The sequence below is a fragment of the Notamacropus eugenii genome, chromosome 7 (assembly GCF_028372415.1).
Source record: "Notamacropus eugenii isolate mMacEug1 chromosome 7, mMacEug1.pri_v2, whole genome shotgun sequence".
Taxonomy (NCBI): Eukaryota; Metazoa; Chordata; class Mammalia; order Diprotodontia; family Macropodidae; genus Notamacropus; species Notamacropus eugenii.
Genome location: NC_092878.1, coordinates 147,759,897 through 147,772,471, shown reverse-complemented (window position 1 = coordinate 147,772,471; position 12,575 = coordinate 147,759,897). Strand labels below are relative to the sequence as shown.

Genomic DNA, 12,575 nt, shown 5'->3' with positions numbered 1-12,575 from the left:
GCCAACGGGGAACCCCTGGAGTCTATTGAGTAGTGGGGTGGCATGGACAGACATGTGCTTTACTGACTCAATGGAGGATGGATTGGCATAGATGAGATAATGATAACAGCCATAGCATCTCTCTCCCAGGATTGTTGTGAAGGTTCAATGAAGTAATATTTGTGAAGCGCTTTTCGAGCCTTAAAATGTTAGATAAATGCTAATTGCGTTCTTGTTATTATGCTGAATCTTCTAAAGTGTCACTGAACTCTTAAAATTCTGTTACTGTGGCTGAGTTCTATACCACTTGAATATCATGCCAATATTGGTGGCAGGGAAAATTGTAAGAGACACTGTAACTGATTATTTTTAAACCAGAAAGAGTATATTAAACTCATGATTCAAACATATGCTAAGATGGTTATAGGATGCTCTGATATTTTCAAGTTTAGAAATTTTAACATTGTTAGGTCATTGTGTGAAGATGAATCTTTTATATAGTGTTTGAGCTCATATACTTTATTTTAGATTTTGTTTCGATATTTAAGTAAAGATTAAGTAAAAGGTAAATTGCATTAAACTATTCTCCATGGCTTTTTTGTTTGTTTGTTTGCTTTCACCATAGGTTATTATATAAAGTATTCACAAGAGCAAGAAATAGAAAAGGGGAATGGAACTGAGATTATCTAACTAGATTATCTAAATTATAAATTCATCTATCTTTAGAGAATTGAGTTTAAAAATTAACTGTTCCAAGAATTGTAAAAGCTCTTTTTTTATTTACATTTTTAAAGGGATTTGTACAACAATATACAAATAACTGTCATTTATTTATACAGCACTGGTAGAGTGCTTTAAGTTCATTATGTTGTGCCTCACAGTAACTTTGAGAGAAAAAAATTACAGGTATTATTATAATTGTTGCCATCTTACATATGAGGAAATTAAGTCTTGTTGTCATATAACTAATATGTATCAGAGATGAAATTGGAACCCATGTCTGCTACCTAACTCGGACTGTAACCGTCTCGTCACTATTGTGACTTCAGCCAGAGTTCACATAGTGGAGTGGAAACAACATCTGACAGTGATCTGATGACTCGGGTGAACCAGGGTCTAGTCTTAGTTGTGATCCTTCACTTGCTGCAGAGCCTTGTGTGTGTCAGCCAGGGGCAATGTCACCGTACCTGTCAGGTAATGGAATTCAGCTGAATGATCTGAGGTTCCTTCCAGCTCTAACACTCATTGGTTTGTACAATACAAACCAAAGCAATAGAAAGCTTGAGAAGCCATGGAAAAGCTTTTAAGAATATCATTCTTGAGACTGGCCTTCATTATCTGATGTGAGAGACGGTAAGAAGAGATTTAGATTTTTATCAGTGAATTCAGGCTCAGACAGAATTACCAAGTCATTAACAGATCAGGCAAAATCAAATTTTGTGTTCTGGACAAGTGGTGGCAGCACTCCATGATTGTGTAGCAATAATAGGTTTATAATATTTGGTTAGAATTTTGAATTGTTTTGGTTGGAAATTTACACTGTAGACTTAGGCTGCATTTAGGCTGCATGTCAACTTTTCTGTGACCTTGGCACTTGATACTTATCTGATTTTCTTAACACAACTGATACTTAAAGAAAAAGATTTGGGCATCATACATACGTAAATTTTTCTGCATTGATCATTGCTCTTAGGGTGAAGCTTATGTTCAATTTGCTATTTTTTTTCCTGAAAATTTCTTTCTTAAGGAAGAAATGATGGTCTCAAGTTCCTTTTAAGATGGAATTACTTCTTGAAGTTAAGGACTTGGTTTCTTCTCTCCTAAATTAACTGTATCTTGCAATTTAACTTACTATCACTGGAAATTTGTATCAAATATGAAATGATGAATTGTAATTTATAGAAATTGTAATTTCTTGATCAAGTATTTTATCATTAGTAATGCAAGGATCCACTGTTGCAAGCTAATGTTTATCTTGTTAGTGTCCATTTGTTTTTTTTGTACAGAAACAGCCAAGGGGATGACAGTTTTTCCTTTGCATGTCTCTTAGAAATATGCCGTGCACCTGTCTGTTATCTAATAATTGGCTGCATTTAATACTTTAGCTTTTAAGAAAAGTTGAAAAGTAAACCTGACTTGCCATTTATAAAATAATGTTAGGACAGTATGTTAGTATAGTTGTGTACTGTGAATTAGAAAATGTTCTATAATTTGGTTTCAGGTATAAAGTGTATCTTCAGATCTTTGGGTTTTTAATTCCCATTTCTTAAACTGTTTTGAGTAAATTTATTTTGATGCCTTAGTCTGTTCAGTTTTTTTAAGTATAAGCAAATATTTTATTTAAATAGCTTGTCAAATCACAGTATACCAAGTGTATGTGAACATAATGAAACGTTGTTAAGACAAGTAGGTATATGTATGGAGAAGACATGATTTAATCCCTATCGAAAACTACTTTCTAAAGAACCTGCCTTTATTTCATGCTGTGTATGTGGAAATGGTGCAGGACACAGACCAACAGAATCTAAAAACTTAAAGCAATGCAGTTTTTTTTTCAATAACATCAAAAACATTTTTTTTGCCTAGTACTTTAAGCATACTTATGTTTAAAAATCTATTCTGAAGTAACCAGAGAAGGCCTAAAAAATCTGAAGAATTTGAAATTGTTGAGACTTCCAACTTTCACTTGAGCTTAAAGTAAGATCCATCAGTAAGCTAACTTTCTATGTTTCCACAAATTCTCCTTCCCCCCCAAAAAATTTCACTCTGTGCTGAGTAATGATACAAATGGATGGTACAAATGATAAACCTCAATTGGATGCCTGAGGAGTTATTGTACCTTTGGACTAGGAAGATCTCTCGTGAAATCAGCAAATGAAGCCTCACTTAATGTTTTTTGTGGCTCAAAACTCCACAGGCTTTACTGTGATCTCATGCACTCAGCACTTCATGTAATGTGTGATAGACACCTAGGTCCACACCTCATGGAATATATCCCTAACCAGTAAGAGAAGGAAAAATATACAGTAAGAACATAACAGAAACACACATGTCTTTCTAGTACCTTAACATGGTATAAAGGTGAGCTTTGGTTCTTAAAGTGCTTCAGTGAAGCTCTAGTGTCTGACCCCACCAAATATTTGGAAAGGATTTCAGAACGAACAGAACCTGACATCTGTGTTTCTTGGCCAGGAGCTACTGTTTGAATAGACTTATCACAATAGTAGTTTGTAGTGGCCACAGCAAGTCCTAGAGTAACCTACAGAGGGCAGGAAGTGTGGATGATCTGTGTCAGCGGAAGGAGAAGCTCCGCTGTGGCCATGAGAATGGATTTCTTCTCGAAGCATCAAAGTCATTTAATGTTACATTGAAGTTTACCAAACAGCATTCATTAATTTCTGTTGGAAAGTTTACCATAGCGAGTTATTACTTTGTTAGTTAATGATCCTCCTAGACTAGATCTGTTGTCTCACACCCATAAGTGCTTTATCCTCCCCAACTCTGTGAGCTCCTTTTAATTCTGTATCCAGGCTGCGACCCTTCTGTAGTGCCTGTTAAATACATTTTTCTTTGTCAAGCTCTAATTATGTCTTTCTTCTCCCTCTGCCTCTCCTCTGTTGGGGGGAGGGGGGCCAATATTTGGCTGTCAGTCTATCTGTGTACTATATCTGCAATTCTTTTCTACTGGTTTTTTTTTTTTGTTTGTTTTTTTTGGTGGATTGTTAGGCTGGTTTCTGATTGACTACAGAAATAAACTTTCTACATGACCCAAGAGGAACCAAAATAGTGATGATTTCTCACCATATTCTTTGTGTAAGGTTCTTTAATAATATATAGCTTCCTTTATTGCCAGCACTTGGCACCCCAGAATCTGCTGGCAGTTTTAATGTCTAAAAATGCAGGGAAGGTGTTTTTCATTAGAATTCTGAAAGTCAAACTATAACAGTTTATATAGGTAAAGTATGTGAATATAGATGTGAAATAGCTGGCCAGGTACTTTATGTGTTAAGGAATATAACTAAAGAGTTTGTAAAAAGAATGATTTATACATTATGTAAAAATTGATAGGTTTTTCTTTCTTCAATGAGTACCAAGGGCATTGTGTCGCTGAGTTAGTCTGATTTTAAAAAGTAGCCGTTAACGGAGGTGAACACAACCAAATTTGAGCAATAGATGGGTTTCTGAGTGATGCTGGCTAATTTAGGAGAGAAGAAACCTTTCTGAGTGATGAAGCTTACGTCTGTTGTTGTTGTTTCCAGGCATTGGGATGCTTGCTGTACAAACTTTGCTTCTTCACCGTTCCCTTTGGGGAGAGTCAGGTTGCTATCTGTGACGGCAGTTTTACTATCCCTGACAGTTCTCGCTATTCTCATAACATGCACTGCTTAATAAGTAAGTATCTGAATGATGTATGAAAAGTGAAAATTTCAGAAAAACTGTGGTAAGACTTACCTTGAAAATATTTGGTAAATCTCCCTCCCAAGAGATAGTGAATCTCATTTACATCTTTTGTTCCAAATCTGTTATGTGTGTATTTAGGCTGACAACACTCTGCTGTTAAAATTAGGGTGAACTTGAACAAGCTGTCCGGGACAAGTTTGCTTTACAGGCAATTTCTCTGATATATTACTTGGCAACAGTATGGAGAGTTAAAGAAAAAAATAGTTCCCTCAGTGCTGAGGCTTTATTTTGCTTCAGATAGTTCTTTTAAAAATCCAATAACTAAGGTGAATAGAGAAATTTTTCTTTGCCATTCTATATTTATATTGAGTAAAAGGTTATTTAACTGGTAGATTAGGAAATACCATAAAGAAAGTATAACTGAATTTTAGGAAAGCATTTAACAATGTCCTGTGTGATATCCTTATGAACAAGATAGATGTGGGTTCGAAGATAGGTAAATTTGTAACTTGATGAATGATCTCTCTAAAAGTGATGCTGCATGTATCCATGTCACCCTGGAGGGCAGGGCTTTAGTGCAATGTCCCATAACTCAACATTTTTATCAGTAACTTTTATAAAGGCAATGCCAATCAGATTCACAGATGACTTGAAGCTAGGAAGTACAGTGGTCACATTGGTTGACAGAATCAGGTTCTTAAAAGATTTGAACAATGGTCAAATATAATGAGATGGCCTTTAGTAGGGATTAATGCAGAAAGCTACAGCTGGGTTCACTAAACCCAGATGTGTATAAAAAGGGAAGAAGAAAGGTGTGGCTAGGCAGCAGTAAATGAGGAAAAGACCTAAGACTCAGTGGTCGAAAAGTTCTCTATGAATCAGGAGGGGAGGCGTAGCTGTCAGAAAGACTTAGTGCATCTTAGGGCTGCATTAATGAAAACAAGTTATCCAGATCTCTGGAGGCTTGGGTTCCCACTGTCCTCTGCTCTGGTCTGACCGTTCAGTTTTTGGCACAGCATTTTAGGAAGGACATTGACATGCTGGAGTGCATCTAGGTAAGGGTACCTAGGATAGTGAGGGGAACTGAAACCATGTTGTACAAAGATCAGCTAAAAGGGGGATTATAGGAATATAGGAAGCCTGCTAGCTAGCCTTAAGGACCCTCCTGCTCTGTATCTGTGAACACTATAAGGATTTGGAGGGCAGGAGGTTTAGAGGTTTTAGTACTTTAAATTCAATGAATTTTAATTAGTGCCTGATCTGTGGAAGATACAGCTTCTATGGATACAAAAACAAAAGAAAATTAATTTGATTAAAACTTAGATGTTTCTTAGATGATTTTGAAGTAAAAGTTGTTTTGAAGGAGAGACTGAATGACCTGGGTCATGGGTCCGGTGGAGGTGTAGGGGATAAGGGAAAAATGGAACCCAGAGGGTTAGGCAGATCTATTGGGTGAATGTTGCAGAAAGCCACCTTCCTCACAGTGTCCAAAGGTAAAATAGGCTCCAGGAGGTAATGGGTTCTGTAACCTGAGCAGGAGCCCCTGCGACATTGTTCCAGCAAGACTTGAATGCTACCTCTGCTGTTGGCATTCTTTGATAATTGAATCTGCTTCTGATAGCCCTCTGTATCTTTGCAGTTTCATTGTCTTCCCTTGTTTTATTCCTCACGTCTACGTTGCTTACACTGAGCTTTTGGCTTGACCTTTTATGAACTTTCCCAGCCAGTCTTACGAACTCTTACGGTTCTGGGGATCTTAGCTGTGAGTCTACAGAGCGGCTTTCTTTCATGCTTTCCTTCTCCATCTTGGATTTGACCCTATTCTTTGCACAGTTATACAAGACTGGGTAACTGAGTGATTGGTTAAACTTTCATGGATATTGCTCCATTGATTCGTTCTTGGATGTGAGTGTAAAAGTAAACATCTCCTTTTGGGGACAAATGAAACCATTAATGATGTTCATGTGTATAATTAAAAGTATATTTCTAACTTTTAAAAAAAAGACTAGATATCAACATCAAGTTCTTTTTTCCCTTGTGTACTTAAACTAATTACATGTTTTTATTTAATAAAAAGGAAAGAGGTTTACATTTTTTTCTGTGAAGAGTCATTGATCTCTTCTGTTCCCAGCATAACATTCTTTGGTTGACTTTTACAGGGTATATGCTTGAACCAGATCAAGACCGTAGGCCTGATATTTTCCAAGTGTCCTATTTTGCTTTTAAATTTGCCAAAAAGGATTGTCCAGTTTCTAACATCAATGTAAGTAGTTTTTAAAAGCTTATCTTATCCTATAGTAATTTTTTTTCAGAGTACTTACTTATTAAATGTTGTGAAGGTGTGACTGTTCTTATTCCAGTCTCTAGGAGTAAATGCTTACGTACTTGCTGTGTGCCAACAGTGTTAAGTGCTGGGAGATCATAGAAAAAGCACCAACACGCCTTGTCTTCAAGGACCTCACAGTCTAATGGGGAGATAACATGTAAATAATGACTAAGCACATAGAACACGGACAGCAGATGAAAGATAATGTCAGAGGAAAAAGCACCCGCAGCCGGGGGCCTGAGGAAGATGGCTTGTAGAAGTGGGAGGTGATTCTTGAAGGAAGCTGCAGAAGGAAAACCCTCTGGGCATGTAGGGCGTAGTCAGTGCAGAGGCCTGGAAGCTGGTGAAGGAGTGCTGTGTTCCAGGAGAAGCAAGCAGAACCAGTAAAGGTGCATTGAGGGGAGTATGTGTCAGAAGAATGGAAAGGGCATGGATAATTATCAATGTGAGATGCTAACGTCTTTGATCCTTGTGGTAATGGGGGCCATTAGAATTGGCTGTTGAGTAGTGAGAGGGGTGGATCACGATGTACCTGTTTGAAGACTTCTACCTTGTGGCTCAGATAGATGACTGCCTTTAGAGTCTAATAGTATCAAGAAATGTTAGAGTTGGAAGAGGACTTCTAGAAATAATTCTGTCCAGAACTCTCATTTTACCTGGGAAGAAACTGAGAACCCGAGAGGCCATGTGTGCAGAGGATCATGCAGATTAAAAGTAGTAGATCTTTATTTTTTCTCTGCCTAATGTTTATTCTTTTGAATGAATGTTAAAAGAATTTGTGCCATTACCCTCTCAGGAGTTTAAATAGATATCTTTTTAGAGGTTTTTTAGAGAGAAGTTTTATGCTCACTCTTTCCTCAACTGGCTTTAACTCTGTTCATCATTTTCCTTGTGGTAGAATTTGGTTTCAGGCATCTTGTGTTCTGTATGAAAACACTTCATTATAATTTGATGAAAATAAACAAACTTTATTGTAAGGTATCTTTTGAATACTCTGCGGACTGTCTTTTTGATGTTCTTTGTTGTACTTCATATGTGTAATGCTTTTGATGGTCTTTTATGCGTGTGATTTTTTTTTTCCTTACCTGGTAGATGTCTCCTATGATTATATTCTTTGAAAAAAAGTTTTTTTTTGCTTCCAAGACCACGCAGAACCTTTATTCAAAATGAGCCTGTGCCCTTATTTGGAGTGACTTGTTTCCTCAGATTCTATGTTCGACCTAAATTCTAGGATCATAGATTCATAACTAGAAGCAGCTTTAGAGGCACTGCAGCCCCCTTTTCCCCACAGTTCTCTTATAGAAAAGGATTCTGATGCTGAGAATGTATGACTGTGCCCAGCAGTACCCAAGAAAATGGTAGATCAGGAATTTAAACCTAGGTTCTTGGCTAGTGGTGCGGCACTTCCCAGCTGTGCCTCTGTCAGCCTTTTTCCTCAGCTATAAAATGGGTATGACAATAGTACCTGCCTCCCAGGGGTATTCTGAGGATCAGATAAGGTGATATTTTATTGATGCGCTTTCCACAGAATCCACACCAGAGCATGGAAGAGAGAACTTGGCCTTCTCCTCTATGCCTCACTTGTGTGTCTTGTTGTTCCTGCTTTACTTGCTGACCGTCAGGGACAACTTTTATTCACTTACATTTGACCATGGAAAAATAGATGGAAATGGTTCTGTCTGTTTTTCCCCCCTAATTCTACAAGTAGGAAAATAAATGATTCTTCTGTGAAATAGAATTTCACCGATAGAAAGTCACCAAATTAGGGAATATGTAGATTAGGCATTTCCTTTTCAGACCTTTATATAGCTGTTCATTATCTTTTTTCTGTCTTTATGTTGACGTGGACATAATGTTGTCGTCGTCCTCTCCCAGGTTTTGGAGAGTGCTCTTCGTGAAGCTAAGAATTTGTGTGTGCTGGGAGGGCAGGCTGCCGGCGTGGCTGGACTCATGTCCCTGTAACGTTCAGGTGTCCAAAGTGATGGACGTAGACTTTAAAAAATTAAAATATTCTTGGATGATTTAAAAATAGATAACTTTTATGTAATTAAAGTGAAGATGAAAATAAAATTCTGCTTTTCTTTCCTTCAAGAATTCTTCTCTTGCTTCATCCCTTCCTGAACCCCTGACTGCTAGTGAAGCAGCTGCTCGGAAAAACCAAATAAAAGCCAGGTAAGCAAAGCTCTTGGTTTTTGGTGCTCCTGATAGTCATCGTAATGACTCCAATACTCTTGTATTCAAGAGTCATTTCTCTTAAAATACTTTGTTCTTTAGAGACGGGGGTAGTCACTTTAGTCAGCAGGCACAAATAAACTTGGATGTCCAATTAAGTGTTTGACATCAATCCCTTTTGAAATGATCAATCTCTGGAATAAAGAAGTCCTTGTTTGTTATTAGTAGTTTTACAATGAGCCCTTTAAAAGGGCTCCTGATACTTTAATCACATGGGGAGAACCAGCCTGGGATTCAGATTGTTTCTTTGTCACTTTTTTAAAGTACAGAACTGGTAAACAAATCTTAAGTTAGGGCTTTTTTTCCTTTAAGGGAAGGAAGTACTTATGAGAAATTTTTAAAGGGCAACAATCTTGTACATAACTAATAAAACTGTACAAAACCATTAAAATAGTTATCCTTTAAATAAAACAGGACAAAGATATAAAGTAATATCTTGACCTTATTTTTTCATAATTATTTTCACTTCAAGGATGTTGTATAGCTAAGGACATGTATCTGTTGATGACAGTCTTTTTCCCTTTGTCTTGCTTGGCCTTAGGAGGTTAATAATATTCATCCTTTAGATAGCCTGGACAGATGTAAAATATCCATGTGGATTTTGAGGGAAAGTTATCTTTGTAGAATATTAAACAAAATTGAAATTATACTTTTTGGCACAGGATTTGTATTGATATGATATTTTTTCGCATCTATTTTCAGTTTATTTTAATGGCATTTGTAAGATGTGTTAGGTGCTATGAAAGATGGAAAATGTCATTAAAAGCTTTTGAAGGGCAAGGAGTGTCCATTAAGGGGATAAGATGTGCTCAAGCAGATGTAATGTGTTAGAGTGTAATGAGTGTGATAAGAAAGTCTAACCCAGAGCCTTGATAGATCAAGGAGGAAAGAGCATTTCTAGAGAGAAGAATCAGGGAAAACATTTTGAAGGAGGTAGCACTTGAGGGGGTTGTTAAACTAGGTAGGGAGATAGATGGAGTCTCTTCCAGATGCAAGTAACAGCCTGTGGGAATGTGTGGATGGTGGAAAGCATGATGAGATGGGGCAGTTTGGTTGGAAGGCAGAGGGAAGAGTATGGAGATTGGAGCCAAACATGCAGGGTCTGATTGATAGGATGAAGAGGGGCAGTGAAGAGCCCCTGAACTTTGAGCAAAGGAAAGTGATCATTACGATTAATAATAGGTCACATTTGTGTTCTTTAAGGTTCACAAAGCACTTGAGAACATAACAGCTCTGAGGTTTGGGTGGTATAAATGATAGGTAGCATCCTTGTTTTTACAGATGGGAGAAACTGAAGTTCAAGCTAGAGTGTGACTGGAAGAGGGTGGTGCCCTTAAGAGAAAATGAAGTGTAGCGGGTTGGGCAATAAGATGAATTCCATTGAACTTTGGGAGAAGGCAAGAGAGGAAGTGTTTAATAGGCATTTAGAAATTGGGAGTTGTAATTCAGGGGAGACGTTATAGTGGGATGGGGATAAAAGGCCATTAGGGAATTGCTTACGTAATTTAGTAAAACAAGATGATAATTAAAAGCATTGGCTTGGATGACATCACTAAGGAAGAGAATACAAAGAAAATGCATTTGGAGAAATCCACAACTCAGTGGTCCAGAATGGCTCTGAAAAAAGAAATTTTCTTTCTTTCTTTTTTTTTTTTTCAAATATGAATTGCTATTGAATACATAGCCATATATAAACTAGAGCAGAAAAAAAAAAGTAACTGGGTGGTGCAGTAGAGAGAGTACTGGGCCTGGAGTCAGGAAGACTCATTTTCCTGAGTCTAAATCCAGCCTCAGATACGTCTAGCTGTGTGATGCTGGACAAGTCACTTAACCCTAGTTTACCTCAGTTTCCTCATCTGTAAAGTGAGCTAGAGAAGGAAATGGGCAAACCTCTCAAATATCTTTGGCAGGAACCCCCCAAATGGGGTCATAGAGAGTTGGAAAAGACTGAAACAGCTCAACAACAGAAAAAGAGGATTGTTTGGGAAACCCTGAATCTCTGTTGCACATAACTTCCTCTCTTTTCTTTTGGACACTTAAAAATGCTTCAGTGATTTTCTTTTGTCTCCTCTTCTCTCACTCTTCCCTTCCCTTGATTATTTAGCAGCCCTCATCACTCTCCTGACCTCCAGTCTTGCATCTCTAGTTGCCTATTGGTTAGTGGATGTTCCATAGACATCTTACCCAAAACTGAACTGATTTTTTTCTCACACCCTCCCCAGTTCCACACTTCCCTCTTATTATTTAGAGCACCCATTATGCTCCTGATCACCTGGGCTGTCTACCGTGGTGTCATTCTCAGATACTCCATACATCCAGTCTGCGGCCAAGTATTGTTGCTCCTTTCCAACATCTCTTGTCTTGGTCCCTTCTCTCCTCTGGCACAGCTGCCCCTAGTACAGGCCTTGATCGCCTCCTCACACTGGACTATTCCAGTTACCTTCTCTCTCTGCTTGGTCTCTCTGACTCCACTCAGGTGTCAGTGTTTTTCCTAAAGCACAGGGCTGACCTTACTGCTCTCCTATTCAGTAAACTACAGTGGCTCCCTGTTACGTTTAGGATCAAATAGAAAAGTTCTCTACTTAGCCTTTAAAGCCCCTTTCTTTACCTTTGGACTTTAAAAAGCCCTTGCCTTTCTTCTTACATTGTACTTACCTTCACGTACTCTACAGTCCAGTTATGCCAACTTTTTTTGCTGTTCCAGCACAGGTGGCTTTGTCCTCTAACTCACTGCATTTTCACTAGTTGTCCCCCATGCTTGGAATGCTTTTGCTCCTAGCTTGTCTGGCTTCAAGACCCAACTCAGATCTCCCTTCCACGCTAGTCCTTTTCCTCTGAAATTGCCTGTACTGTGGCCTTATTTATCCTGTAAGTAGACAGTTGATTGCATACACTCTGCCTCATTAAAATGTGAGGTCCTTGGGGTCCAAGGCTGGCTGTGCTTTTCTTTTGTATCCCCAGTGCTTAACACCTATAAGCACTTAATCAATGTTAATTGACTTGTTGACTTACAGCATTAGATTTATATGCTGTAATTTTTGAGTCATCCTACAGTTTGTTTCTAGTTATTTGCTGTAAAAGAGAGGTGATGTAAATAATTGTACAAATATGTCTTTCTTCCCAAAAAAGCATTTTTCAGTTTATAATAGTAGATCCAGAGCTGGACAATCTTTCGTTTAGTTCAGCCCCCTCAGAAGAAACTGACCCATAAGGTGAAAGTCATTTGCCCGAAGTCTCTTCAGTCATGTTGACCATGTCTTTGAGTTCCCACTCTGTGTAGACAAGAAGCCCCATTTCATTAACTTGTCATAGTGTATGGAGATGACACTGAGTTCCTGAAGTCTCGACCAGGTGAGCAAGAGCTTTGGCCGGCCCTGCCATGCTGGAAAAGCTTTGAGAATAGTCTTGAGAGATGTTTGTATGTGTGCTTTCTGAGAAACAGCCCAGCCACGGTGAGAAAACTGCACTGCCAGTCGTCTACTTTTGGTAACAAATTCTTTTGCCGTGGCAGCTCTTTGATTAAGAAAAATGCAAAATGCTTTTCAGTCCTGTGTCGCCTTTCAATTCTGAAATGGTGGAAAAGGGACATGAAGCTGTTCATGTGGGGGGCCAGGAGGGGTTCTTGACCTTCTTTGCG

The 12,575-nt window shown here is 38.2% G+C and overlaps 1 protein-coding gene across 3 annotated transcripts in view; it reads left to right on the top strand.

Moving 5' to 3' along the window:
- Positions 1 to 12,575, top strand: part of BMP2K (BMP2 inducible kinase) — a 110,833-nt gene that overhangs the window by 61,158 nt on the left and 37,100 nt on the right. For all 3 annotated transcript variants that reach the window (XM_072623547.1, XM_072623546.1, XM_072623548.1), the window contains 3 exons: positions 4,239 to 4,371; positions 6,540 to 6,643; positions 8,799 to 8,878. In XM_072623547.1, coding sequence (XP_072479648.1) covers positions 4,239 to 4,371; positions 6,540 to 6,643; positions 8,799 to 8,878 — 317 coding nt within the window. The remainder of the gene's footprint in view (positions 1 to 4,238; positions 4,372 to 6,539; positions 6,644 to 8,798; positions 8,879 to 12,575) is intronic.